This window comes from Rhinopithecus bieti, unplaced genomic scaffold (genome assembly GCF_001698545.2).
Source record: "Rhinopithecus bieti isolate Rb0 unplaced genomic scaffold, ASM169854v2 scaffold_15006, whole genome shotgun sequence".
Taxonomy (NCBI): Eukaryota; Metazoa; Chordata; class Mammalia; order Primates; family Cercopithecidae; genus Rhinopithecus; species Rhinopithecus bieti.
In genome coordinates, this window is record NW_016808074.1 from 823,228 (window position 1) to 837,635 (window position 14,408).

Below are 14,408 nucleotides of genomic sequence, written 5' to 3' on the forward strand. Positions count from 1 at the left end.
AGCCCCGCCCCGCCCGGGGACGCATTTCCCTTGCCTGCACCCAAGCCGGTAAAAGGGCAGACGTGGCAGCTCAAGGCACCTGCGCCCAGCAGGTTGCAGGCCCCGCTCTCCCAGGGAGACAAACATACTTGCGGAACCCCACAGAGAGGTGAGGCTAAAAAGAGGTACCGGTGATGATACCCGGGCTTTTAAGGGCACGGAGTTGAAAAACGGAGTGAAAAAAAAAAAAAAAAAGAAAAAAAAACCCCTCAAGGTTTTTTTTTTTTTTTTTTTTTTTTTTGAGACGGAGTCTCGCTGTGTCGCCCAGGCTGGAGTGCAGTGGCCGGATCTCAGCTCACTGCAAGCTCCGCCTCCCGGGTTTACGCCATTCTCCTGCCTCAGCCTCCCGAGTAGCTGGGACTACAGGCGCCCACCACCTCGCCCGGCTAGTTTTTTGCATTTTTTTTAGTAGAGACGGGGTTTCACCGGGTTAGCCAGGATGGTCTCGATCTCCTGACCTCGTGATCCGCCCGTCTCGGCCTCCCAAAGTGCTGGGATTACAGGCTTGAGCCACCGCGCCCGGCCATCAAGGTTTCTTTGTGTTGCTGATGGTGTAGCGCAGGTCAGATAATCGCCCTGCAGAAAGGTCAGTTCAGGAATTTGGGATCCAGGATGACTTCTGATTATTCCCCAGAGGTACCGCCTGTGCACTGTTGGCCTCCCTTCTCCACGACTTCACCTGCATTTTGATGTACAATTTTAAAGCTTCCCGATGTGGTATTGGAAATGGAATCCTGTGTCTTTTGGGAAACATTTACTAAAAGGCATCACATCTTGTTCTCCGTTTTCAGGAAGTTCACTCCTTCCTGTCAGTACTTTCACTAGACAATTAAAATAAACATAGATCCAATTTAGAAGAATGCTATAAAGATACAAAACACATAAAACAAAATGTTATTTTAAAATACTGAATTAAGAAAACACTTGCAGTGTCTAGGACAAATGCAGCATAATATTTAAGTCTCAAAGAAATATTCTACCTAAGAAAGAAGCAAAGAATCTGAAAGCTAAGAAAAGAAAAATAAAATATGGCAAATACAGTTGATGAAAGGTGTTCAAACACGCTAGTACTCAAATTAAAAATAAAACAATGAGATATTTTTCCAGCTCTAAGATCTATAATGATTGAAAATTTGATGGCTGGGCATGGTGGCTCATGCATTTACTCTCAAAGCACTTTTGGAGCCCTAGCGGGTAGGATCGCTTGAGCCCAGGAGTTGGAGGCTGCAGTGAGCCATGGTTGCACCACTGCATTCCAGCCTGGGTGACAGAGTAAGACCCTCTCAAAACAAATAAATAAATAAACAAATACAATTTAAAAAAGAAAGAAAAGCATTTTAAATAACGAAACTGAAGCAGGTCAGGGTCACTGGTGTCATTGTTTAAGGTGTTATCTAAGCTCGTGGTCTCATGACCAAGAAAATTAAGCAGTGTGGACACAAACGGTGAGGTTGGAGCAAAAATAGAAGCAGAGAGTAAAATGGTGATTGCCAGGGGCTTGGGTGAAGGGGAAATGGGGAAATGTCGGTCAAGAGGTACAGAGTTCCAGTTTTGCATGATAAATTTTTGGGGATTTAATGTACATAGTGACATTATTTGACATATGTACATAGTGACATGTGACATAGTTAACAAACTAGAAAAAAATTTTAAATGGGATGTTCAGAAACGAAAAAACAATACTACTTGACATTTGCTAAGAGGATAGAATTTTTTTTTTTTTGAAACGGAGTCTCGCTCTGTTGCTCAGGCTGGAGTGCAGTGGCATGATCTTGGCTCACTGCAAACTCCGACTCCCGGGTTCACACCATTCTCCTGCCTCAGCCTCCCAAGTAGCTAGGATTACAGGCACCTACCACCACACCCGGCTAATTTTTTTGTATTTTTAGTAGAGATGGGATTTCACTGTGTTAGCCAGGATGGTCTTGATCTGACCTCGTGATCCACCCGCCTCGGCCTCCTAAAGTGCTGGGATTACAGGCATGAGCCACTGTGCCTGGCTGCTAAGAGGACAGATTTTTATTTTTTGCTACAAGGTTAGATCTTAAGTGTTCTTCTGCATGGGGGAGAGAAGGATTTTTTTTTTTAAGTGTTCTGACCACACACACACACACACAAAATGTATAATTTGAGGTGGTTAATACATCAATCAGCTTGATTTGATTATAGTAACCATATCATATTATATATGTATATCAAAATTCAAATTGTATATTTAAAATATATATCTTTTTTGTCAACTGTACCTCAATAAAGCTAAAAAGTAAATACAAGGCTCAGGACGGTGGCTCACACCTGTAATCCTAGCACTTTGGGAGGCTGAGGCAGGTGGATCACCTGAGGTCAGTAGTTCAAGACCAGCCTGGCCAATATGGTGAAACCCCATCTCTATTAAAAATACAAAAAACTAGCCAGACGTGGTGGCAGATGCCTGTAATCCCAGCTACTTGGGAGCCTGAGGCAGGAGAATCACTTGATTCCGGCAGGCGGAGGTTGTAGTGAGTTGAGATCGCACCACTGTACTCCAGTCTGGGCAACAAGAGTGAAACACTGTCTCCAAAAAAAAAAAAAAGTAAATACAATATTTAATTGGAGTAAACATAATATAATGTAACATATATGCACACACACAAAGGGTGTGATTTGAGGTGGTAAATACATCAATCAGCTTGATGTGATTATGGTAATTATATCATATGTATATTTCAAAATTCAAATTGTATATTTAAAATATATATCATTTGTATCATTTTTGTCAACTGTACCTCAATAAAGCTAAAAAGTAAATACAATATTTAATTGGAGGAAATACAGTATAATGTAATACATATGTACACATACACAAAGGGTGTGATTTGAGGTGGTAAATACATCAATCAGCTTGATTTGATTATGGTAATTATATGTGTGTATCAAAATTTAAATTGTATATTTAAATATATGTCATTTTGTCAACTCTACCTCAATAAAGCTAAAAGTAAAGACAGTATTTAACTGGAATAAATATAATGTAATGTAATATACATGTTATATAGCATATCAATATTATATTGTTTATTATTATATATTAATATGATGTCTTTAATGATAATACATTATAATTTATTATAATAAATTTTCAATATTGTGTCAATTAATTTAAAACACGTTTATAATTATAATATCGAATGTTCAAGTAGATAAACATATAATTTGTATCAAAATAGAAACATCAATATAAACAAACAGCAGAACATTGTGCTCTAGATTTCCAGACAAATTTGGTGAAAAAACATTGTGATGAAATATCATATATAGAAAAGAAAAATAATTTATCATTGTTTTAATTAAATAAAGTGTAAAATTTTCCTGTTAAATGTTATTTCGTGTTATTTTCCTGGTTCAAAATTGTTTCTCAAAAATGGCTTGATATCTGGCCAAATTTTATGTGTGGATAGTCAAATATATCAATAAATGAAATTCATATCACTTCTTTATGTGTTTTAATAACATTTTAAAATTACACAAATATATACATGTAATAAAACTTTCCCTTTTATCCTGCAGTATTGTAGATTACAGCTATAAAAGGTGGCAACCACCAGCCAGCTTCCCTCAAGACTGATCAATGACTGATCAATGACTGGTCAATGGTGAGGCATTTTTTTCAACGCACGGGTACCCTCACTTGCATAAGTTGCAGGGTCGTGCCTGTGCAGGGTAGGATCTTCTCTCTATTTACAATTTTTATGCTTCGTTAAGATGGACTTTTCACATTACTTAAAATATATATTGCATTCAACTATTATTTATCTTGATCATAGAATTTTAGCACCCCTTAAATTTTGTTCCTGTCTCACTAGCCTCACTCTTATTTGGTACTAATTAGAAATAACACTTTTAATTTAATAAGGAGAGGCCACTATGTCAAAAAATAGGTGGATAGCATAAAAACCCCATTTACAAAAGAATAAATGTATATCATAAGCATTGAAAAAATATGTATAAACAGAATAGTACTCAAAAATATTCTTTTTTAAAGAAATTGGGAACCATTGCAAGCTTGTCTCCCTGTTCAGATTCCAGTGATTTGGGAGGAATTTTTTTCCCACAAGGGGGTTAGGGGAGCCAAGGAGCATGACTCTGGGTATGTGAGTTGGCATGGGGCAAAATGTTCTTGTGATGGCTTAAGTGTAGGGGTTGATAATAATTTATACATTAGTGTAAATTATTAAATATCCGTTGACGAAAAGGAGTTCTATCTAGTCCTTTTTAGATTGAGGATACATGTTTCTAAGGAGTTTCTAGGGAGTAATAAAATTAATAAGGGTGGAACTAGAGATTTATGTAAATAGTTTAAAAAAGTAGGCGGGACCACCTGGCTAAGCATATAAAACCCAGCCACTGTGCAGAGTGACTTGTTTCTCAGACGGTGGCTCAGCCTTCAGGACTCTCTTCCAGCATGGCCGAAGACAACTCTTCACACAGTAAGTTCCCTTGTGCTTGACCGAGCGTTTGTTGGCTTGGGGAAAAGTAGGGCTAAAACCTAGTGGTCTTGTCAGAAGTTGTGAGAGTTCCATTTGTAAACTTTAAAATAACTGTACCTGGATAAGGGAAAACCAGTTTCTCAGATGTGATATTATGAAAACAGGCTGTTTTCAGTGCATTTGAGCATTGGGAATTTCAGAAAGGTACAGATATTCAAGAACTAAATAAGACATATTTGAGCTTCAGGTAGGAAGAGAGGAGGAAGGAGCAGAAAAGAAAAAAAAGGAGAGGGAGACAGATACTAAAAGAAAGCAACTATGGGCCACGTCACAAAGTTTAGAGCTCAAAATATCCTTGAAATCAAGGATTCCAAATCTGGAAAGCATTTTCCAGATTTCTCTCTACAGAACGTTTGAACTTTTCTCCTGAACTTTGGACTTTATCTAATCGCCTACTTGTCTCTAACAGGAGTCTCAGACTCAACGTGTTCCAAACTGAGCTCCCAAGGTTCACATCTCAACTATTCCTCCCACTGTTTTCTCCAGCTCCGGAGGTGACAGGTCATGCCTCATATCTAGAAAACACCCCTGACTCCATTTTTTTCCCTCATAACATAATCTAGTCAGGCTGGACATTCTGATGGCTTTAACGTTCAAATATCTAAGGAATCTGACCACTTCTTGGTCCATCTCCTTAGATGATTGGTCCATTGCATTAGATTATTGCAGCCTTCTCCTAACTGATCTCTCTGCTTCCACCAACGTATTCTCAATGCTGTACCTCATGTGATGTTAAACTGTTAATTAAATTATGGTAGCCAGGTGCGGTGGCTCATGCCTGTACTCCCAACACTTTGGGAGGCTGAGGTGGGCGGATAACAAGGTCAGGAGTTCGAGACCAGTCTGGCCAACATGGTGAAACCCTGTCTCTACTAAAAAATTAGTAGAGACAAAAATTAGCCGGGCATGGTGGCATGTGCCTGTAACCCCAGCTACTTGGGAGGCTGAGGCAGGAGAATCACTTGAACCCAGGAGGCGGAGGTTGCAGTGAGCCAAGACTGCACCATTGCACTCCAGCCTTGGCAACAAGAGTGAAACTCTGTCTCAAAAACAAAAAAACAAAAAAACAAAAAACAAAACGATGGATCAGTTGTGTGAAACTGAAGACAAGGACAAGCATTCAAAGATCAAACAAAAAAGCTGTTGGGCTTTTAACTGAACCTCTAGCATCTCTAATAACTTTTCCTCTCATCTCAATTCACTAAGTCTAATTCTGTTACAAAATGGTGTGTTCCAAAATGCTTTCCAGATTTGGTTATTTCAAGGAGGTGTCCTATCCAGAAAATTATGTGATGTTGTTTTTTTTTTTTTTCCTATTGGAAAATTCTACTGAAAGTATGAAATTCTTTTTCCAGTTAGTTTTGTCCTCTCTGTGGTGTTTTTAAAAACATCTTGGAAACTGATACTGTTTGCCTGCTATTGCTATTTGCAATGGAGCAATGGAGCAAAATAAAAAAATATGCTCCGGCCAGGCGTGGTGGCTCATATCTGTAATCTTAGCACTTTGGGAGGCCAAGGCTGGGGGATTGCTTGAGCCCAGGAATTTGAGATCAGCCTGGACAATGTGGTGAAACTTGATCAAAAAGTAGAAAAATTAGCTGGGTGTGGATGTGTGCACCTGTAGTCCCAGCTACTTCGGAGGCTGAGGTAGGAGGATCACCTGAACCTGTGGAGGTGAAAGCTGCAGTGAGCCATGATTGTGCCACTGCACTCCAGCCTGGGCAACAGAGTAAGATCTGGCCTGAAAAAATAAAAATAAAATAAATAAAATATATGCACCAAGGAATTTTGACCCGGAAAACTGAAAGGGGTTGAAATGGCCCACTGTATCACAGACTCTTTGTTTCTATGGCTTCATCACTATGCCGCATCACCTGCACTATTGACTTATACTGTTTCTAATCCATACGAACAGAACACATTGCTTTTCTTAAAAAAATTATTGGTATTTTCATGACATACACATTGTTTTTTTGTTTTGTTTTGTATTTTTTTTGTTTTGTTTTGTTTTTTTGAGATGGAGTCTCGCTCTGTCGCCCAGGCTGGAGTGCAGTGGCCGGATCTCAGCTCACTGCAAGCTCCGCCTCCTGGGTTCACGCCATTCTCCTGCCTCAGCCTCCCGAGTAGCTGGGACTACAGGCGCCCGCCACCTCACCCGGCTAGTTTTTTGTATTTTTTAGTAGAGACGGGGTTTCACTGTGTTAGCCAGGATGGTCTCGATCTCCTGACCTTGTGATCCGCCCGTCTCGGCCTCCCAAAGTGCTGGGATTACAGGCTTGAGCCACCGCACCCGGCCAACACATTGTTTTTCTTAAAAAAATTATTGGTATTTTCATGACATACACATTGTTTTTTTGTTTTGTTTTGTATTTTTTTTGTTTTTGTTTTTGTTTTTTTGAGATGGAGTCTCGCTCTGTCACCCCGGCTGGAGTGCAATGGCATGATCTCAGCTCACTGCAACCTCCGCCTCCCGGGTTCAAGCGATTCTCCTGCCTCCACCTCCTGAGTAGCTGGGATCACAGGCACATGCCATCACGACTGGCTAATTATTTGTATTTTTAGTGTAGATGGGGTTTCACCATGTTGGCCAGGCCGGTCTCAAACTCCTGACCTCATGATCCACCCACCTTGACCTCCCAAAGTGCTGGGATTACAGGTGCGAACCACCGCGCCCAGTTCACAGTGGTTTTTAATGGTTTTACAAAACAGAGGATCCCTGACTTCTTAGGATGGCATTCAGATGAGCTCAAGAAGTTGAAAAATCGCCATTGTGTGTTCAAGATCTCCACCATTGTACCAGGGCAGTTCTCCCCGAGCGGGTTCCTGTGGATTCGGGAAGAGGAAGTGAGAGACTAGCTTGAACCTGAAGTTTGAATATATAAATTAACCTATTACATGCGCTGCTTTTGTAATCTTCCTACAGAGACGGTAACAACAAATCACAGGCGCAGTCGCACCAAATTCACAGAAGATCAATTGAAAATCCTCATCAATACCTTCAATCAAAAGCCTTACCCAGGTTACGCTACCAAACAAAAACTTGCTTTAGAAATCAATACAGAAGAGTCCAGAATCCAGGTAAGTTTAAATTCGGTATCTCCAGGACTAGAAGTAGAAAGGCAGGAGGGAGAACCATTAACAGAGCCCGTACGATGTACCCATGTGCTGAGGGTTTGGTGGGGAGTATCTCAACGGACCCTCAATAAACCTACAAGGGTGTTGGTTGACCAGCTAATTTTTTTTGGATTTTTAGTAGAAACAGAGTTTCACTGTGTTGGCCGGGCTGTTGTTGAACTCCTGACCTCATGATCTGCTTGCCTCAGCCTCCCAAAGTGCTGGGATTACAGGCATGAGCCACCACGCCCAGCAGGTTAATATATATATATATTTTTTACTTTTTTGTTTTTAGTAGAGATGATGTTGTCACACTATGTTGCCCTGGATGTGAATGCCAAGTCTTGACTTAAAACTAGGTAGATGGGCCAGGCGTGGTAGGTCATGCTTATAATCCCAGCATTTCGGGAAGCCAAGACAGGTGGATCACCTGAGGTCAGGAGTTCGAAACCAGCCTGACCAACATGGAGAAATCCCATCTCTACTAAAAATACAAAAATTAGCCAGGCATGATGGCACACGCCTATAATCCCAGATCCTTGGGAGGCTGAGGCAGGAGAATACTTGAACTCGGGAGGTGGAGGTTGCAGTGAGCCAAGATCATGCCACTGCACTCCAGCCTGGGCCACAGAGTGAGACTCCATCTCAAAAAAAAAGAAGACTTGGCAGAATGTGACAGAAGTGAGTAATAATCCTGGGCTTAGGCCCAAAAAGAACTGCTCACTTTGGGAACAGGCAGTGATGTAGCTTAAATGATATTTACATGTAATTCTCTCCTTTTCTTTTCCTCACTTAGATTTGGTTTCAGAATCGAAGAGCTAGGCAGAGATTCCAGAAAAGACCAGAAGCTGACACTTTAGAGTCAAGCCAGAGCCACGGGCAAGATCAACCTGGTGTGGAGTTTCAAAGTAAATAAGCATCTCAGTTCTGTTCCCCAGCAGAGCTTCTCTACGGTGAAGCCAACTGCTACTTTGAAAAAAGAATGTCTCTTCCCTGATGACCTCCTATTCAGGGTCTTATGGTGGCAAAGGGTTCATCGTACCCTAGAAGTTTTCCCCTGCCCTCTTCCCAGGCCTTCTGAGTGTTTCTCTTGCCTATTTTCTTTCTATTTATTTATTATTTATTTTATTATTCTTATTTTTTGAGACGGAGTCTCACTCTGTCACCCAGGCTGGAGTGCAGTGACTTGATCTTGGCTCCCTGCAACCTCTGCCTCCCAGGTTCAAGCAATTCTCCCACCTCTGCCTCCCAAGTAGCTGGGATTTACAGGCAGGCGCCACCACACCCAGCTAATTTTTATATTTTTAGTAGAGATGAGGTTTTGCCATATTGGTCAGGCTGGTCTTGAACTCCTGACCTCCTGATCTGCCCCCCTCAGCCTCTCAAAGTGCTGGGATTACAGGCGTGAGCCACTGCACCCGGCCTCTTGCCTACTTTCTACTAAGTCCAGACATATCATCCCGTGTCTCCTCTAGAACCTTCCACCTAGAAGGAACTTGGGACAAGATCCTCTCAGGAGGAGTCAGTGGGATCGAAATTGGATGGAGAGTGACAAGTTTGGGTTGTGTGTTTGAATATGTGAACGGACTCTTGAAATATTCCTTGACCGCCTCCCTCAATCTTTCCATGCCTTTCCTAGGTAGAGAAGCCAGACGGTGTCGTACCACCTACAGCACGTCTCAATTACACACTCTCATCAAGGCATTTGTGAAAAACCCATACCCTGGGATTGATTCCAGAGAAGAACTTGCTAAAGAAATCGGTGTTCCAGAGTCCAGAGTCCAAGTGAGTGATAAGTGTAGCTGTCCCATCTTCTAGGGATATAGGTATAGAGGAAGGGAAGCCACATGGGCCTCAGGCAGTTCCTCATCATGCTGGGCACAGTTCAGGGTCTTTCACAGCTGTTCCCTGTCTGCTGGCTTCTACCCCCAGGTGCCCACAGGACTCGATCTCACATCCCCTTCTGGTATTTTCTGTCTGTCCTGAGCAATGTTGCATTCCTTGGCTCCCGAACAGTGCGTGGCACGTGACACCCAGTGAGAATTTGTTGAGTTAGTGAATATTAGTTAACATGGCATATAAGCCAGGCATTTGGCTAAAGCCTTTTTTTTTTTTCCACGAGATGGGTACTTACCCTGTTACCCAGGCTGGAGTGCAGTGGCGACATCTTGCCTCACTGCTGCCTAGACCTCCTGGGTTCAAGTGGTTTTTGTGCTTCGGCTGCCTAAGTAGCCTGGATTACAGGTGTGTGCTACCACGCCCGGCTAATATTTTTTTGTATTTTTAGTAGAGACAGGGTTTCGCCAAGTTGCCCAGGCTGATCTTGAACTCCTGGCCTCAGGCGATCCACCCTCCTTGGCTTCCCAAACTGCTGGGATTACAGAGTTGAGCTGCCGTGCCCAGCCTATTTGACTAAAGTCTTTATGTCTACCGTATCCTTCAGATCTTCTAATTATGCCCTGAGGTTAAAATTATGAGGTCCAGGCTGGGTGCGGTGGCTCACGTCTGTAATCCCAGCACTTTGGGAGGCTGAGATGGGCAGATCACCTGAGGTCAGGAGTTCAAGACCAGCCTGGCCAACATGGTGAAACCCCGTCTCTACAAAAATACAAAAATTAGCCGGGCGTGGTGACGCAAGCCTGTAGTCCCAGCTACTTGGCAGGCTGAGGGAGGAGAATCGCTTGAACCCGGGAGGTGGAGGTTGCAGTGAGTAGAGATTGTACCACTGCACTCCAACCTGGGCAACAGAGCAAGACTCCGTCTTGGAAAAAAAAAATTTTAAATGTCCACTTTAGACATTTAACATTTAGCTCAGAGAAATGTACCAGTCTGTCCAAGGATTCATTCCTGACACATCTTAAAACGGAATAAAATTGTCAGACTGCTGTGTAGGTTGTGTGTGCGTTTAAACCAGTGCTGCCTCCTGTAAGCAGGACATGAATGCACATTAGTGGTTCTGATGGTTCTTTCCTTTTACCTCCCTCATCTTATTTTCATTTTTCGTTCTCTCGTTTCATTTTGCATTATTTGGAGCATCTACTATGTGCTAGGTACTGTGCTAGGTAGCGATTGCTATGGTTTGAATGTTTGTCTCCTCCAAAACCAATGTTGAAACTTAACTGCCATTGTAACACTATTAAGAGTTGTGGCTGGGCGCAGTGGCTCACACCTGTAATCCCAGCACTTTGGGAGGCCGAGGCGGGTGGATCACCTGAGGTCAGGAGTTCGAGACCAGCCTGACCAACATGGAGAAACCCGGTCTCTACTAAAAATACAAAAATTTAGCTGGGCATGGTGCCGCATGTCTGTAATCCCAGCTACTTGGGAGGCTGAGGCAGGAGAATTGCTTGAACTTGGGAGGTGGAGGTTGTGGTGAGCCGAGATCACGCCACTGTACTCCAGCCTGGGTGACCAAGAGAGACTCAAAAAAAGAAAAAAAAAAGTGTGGGTGTATATATATATATGTACACACATATATAATATATACGTATATATTATATATACGTACATATATATATATCTTGGGTTGGGCATAGTCAAGTGTGCCTCTAGTCCCAGCTACTTGGGAGGATTGCTTGAGCCCAGAAGTTCAAGATCAGCCTGGACCACGTGGTGAAACCTCGTCTCTACAGAAAGTTTAAAAATTAGCCTAGTGTGATGATACACACTTGTAGCACTAGCTACTCTGAGAGAGACCGCTGTCTCTAAAAAAAAAAAAAAAAGAAAGAAAAGAAAAAAGAGAAGAAAGCAATCATGAGTTTTACACAACATCCTTTGTTTAAATTAAGTTTCTTTGTCTTACCCACTTAGATTTGGTTCCAAAATCGAAGATCTAGATTACTTCTCCAGAGAAAAAGGGAACCTGTGGCTTCCTTAGAACAAGAAGAGCAGGACAAGATTCCTGAGGGACCGCAAGGTAACTAGCCTGTTGTTCCAATGTGGTTCACAAGCAGAGCCCTTGGATGTCCAGTGCTTTGTCCTGGTGGAGCCGACAGCTCCTCTGGGAGGTGGAGGATATTCCCACCCAAGTGCTCCACGGTACTGTGGGATTGCTCACAGTCCCCAAAGACTCTTCCCAGGCCTGTGGACCTTCTAAAGAATCCACTGCCCACTTTCCTGGAGTCCAGCAACCCCATGGATACAAATTCTGTTCACCGATGTATCCACAGTGCCTGGTGCAAAGTAGGTGCTCAATACACTTCTGTTGAAGGTGTGACTGAGTGAGCGGAGGAATGAATCCTCCGGTGTGGTCTGCCAGGGACAGCGGGGGCATGGCTTTCTCAGGAGGTAGTAGGTTCCATATTGGATTGAAAAGGTGGGGGCTGGGCACGGTGGCTCACGCCTGTAATCCCAGCACTTTGGGAGGCCGAGGCGGGCGGATCACGAGGTCAGGAGATCGAGACCATCCTGGCTAACACGGTGAAACCCCATCTCTACTAAAAATACAAAAAATTAGCTGGGCATGGTGGCGGGCACCTGTGGTGCCAGCTACTCGGGAGGCTGAGGCAGGAGAATGGCGTGCACCCGGGAGGTGGAGCTTGCAGTGAGCTGAGATCACACCACTGCACTCCAGCCTGGGGGACAGAGTAAGACTCCGTCTCAAAAAAAAAAAAAGAAAAAAAAAGAAAAAAAGGTGGGAAAAGGTTGACTTCCATGTTTGTGAATATAAGCTGACCTCTTATATTCTTTCCCCTATCTTTTATCCGCCTTAGGTACAGAAGATACACAAAATGGCACCAGCTTCAGTAACGACTCTCATTTCTCTGGAGCGAGAACGTGGTGAACATAGTCAAGTTCAGTGTACTTGATATTCTCCATTGGGCCCCAAATCTCTCTCACACTCTTCCTGGGAGTCTATCCTTCTGTTGCAACTGCAAGCTAAGCCTTCTGAAGATGGTAAAGGACTTGGCCCGATGTGGTGGCTCACACTTGGAATCCCAGTACTTTGGGAGGCCAAGGCAGGAAGATTGCTTGAGCCCAGGAGTTTGAAACCAGCCTGGCCACCGCACTCCAGCCTGGGTGGCAGAGCGAGACTCCGCCTCAAAAAAAAAAAAAAAAAAAAAAACCCTTAAAGTTCGAGGAAGAACGAGCTATATACCTCATCTCAAAGAATCTACTCACACACTTATTCATTGCAAAAGGAAAATCAGTAATATGGCAGCGGAGAAATACGGCCAACTCCACCTTAACCGCGGGGCTGAAAGTCACAGTAATGGCACAAACCAACGTGAGAGGCTTCCTGATATGATACAGGAAGAAGGCCACAGTCTCTTCTGCATGGTACCGACAAACAGTGGGTGAGCTGAAACTCAGAATTAGGCAACGTCAAGCAAACACAAACTCGGGATGACAGGCTGCAAAGTAACATCCATGTGCTCTTCAACAACGGATGGATCAGGGCTACTCCGGAGGCTGAGGCAGGCGGACTGCTCGAGGCCAGGAGTTCCACATCAGCCCGGGCAACATGATGAGACCCCATCTCTACAAACAAGTTTTAAAAAATGAGCCAGATGTGGTAGTGTGCGCCTGTAGTCTCAGCTACTCAGGAGCCTGAGGCAGGAGAATGGTTTGAACACAGGAGATTGAGGCTGCAGGGAGCTATGATCATGCTACTGCACTCCGGCCTGGTCGACACAGCAAGTTCCTGTTTCCCAACAACGACAACGACAACAACAACAGCAAAACAAAACAAACAACACATGGATAGAATAATGACAGTAAACATGGAGAAAAAGTAGGCTGACTCAGGAAACACTTAGAAAGTACAGCCATACCTCGCTAGGCACAGAGGCTCACGCCTGTAATCGCAGTACTTCGAGAGGCGGGTGGATCACGAGGTCAGGAGATTGAGACCATCCTGGCTAACATGGTGAAACCCCGTCTCTACTAACAATATTTAAAAAATTAGCCAGGCGTGGTGGTGGGTGCCTGTAGTCCCAGCTACTCAGGAGGCTGAGGCAGGAGAACAGAGGGAATCCGGGAGGCGGAGCTTGCAGTGAGCTGAGATCGTGCCACTGCACTCCAGCCTGGGCCACAGAGTGAGACTCCATCTCAAAAAAAAAAAAAAGTACAGCCATACCTCAAAGACATTGTGGATTGGGTTCCAGATCACCACAATAAAGCAAATATTGCTATAAAGCGAGTCACACAAATTGTTTTGTTTCCTTGTGAATATAAAGTTACATTGGCTGGGTGTGGTGGCTCATGCCTATAATCCCAGTACTTTAGGCCATGGAAGTGGGAGGATCACTTGAGTTGTGAGGTCAACCTGGGCAGGAGTTGTGAGGTCAACCTGGGCAATATAGGGAGATCCTGTCTCTACTTAAAAAACTAAGTTACATTTACACTACACTGTAGTCTAATAAAGTGTGAAATGGCTTATGGCTAGGAAACAAGGCACATACCTTAAGTTTAAAACACCCCATGCCGGCTGGGTGCCGTGGCTCATGCCTGTACTCCCAGCACTTTGGGAGGCTGAGGCAGGTGGATTGCTTGAGCTCAGCCTGGACAACATGGCAAAACCCCGTCTCTAAAACAAAACAGAAACAAAAAAGCTTGATGCCCTTATTTGTAGCTCAATTATTTTTTAAAAAGAAAATATATAAAAATACTTTATTGCTAAAAATACTAATTATCGCCGGGCGCGGTGGCTCAAGCCTGTAATCCCAGCACTTTGGGAGGCTGAGACGGGCGGATCACGAGGTCAGGAGATCGAGACCATCCTGGCTA

The 14,408-nt window shown here is 43.5% G+C and overlaps 1 protein-coding gene across 1 annotated transcript; it reads left to right on the forward strand.

Annotated features, from left to right (window-relative positions):
- Positions 1-4,444: 4,444 nt before the first annotated feature.
- On the forward strand, positions 4,445-12,744 carry DUXA (double homeobox A). The gene is made up of 6 exons (XM_017885391.1): positions 4,445-4,505; positions 7,489-7,643; positions 8,476-8,587; positions 9,319-9,464; positions 11,490-11,595; positions 12,392-12,744. Exons 1-6 carry the CDS (start codon positions 4,481-4,483, stop codon positions 12,460-12,462), a joined length of 615 nt encoding a protein of 204 aa, XP_017740880.1. The 5' UTR covers positions 4,445-4,480; the 3' UTR covers positions 12,463-12,744.
- Positions 12,745-14,408: the final 1,664 nt, after the last annotated feature.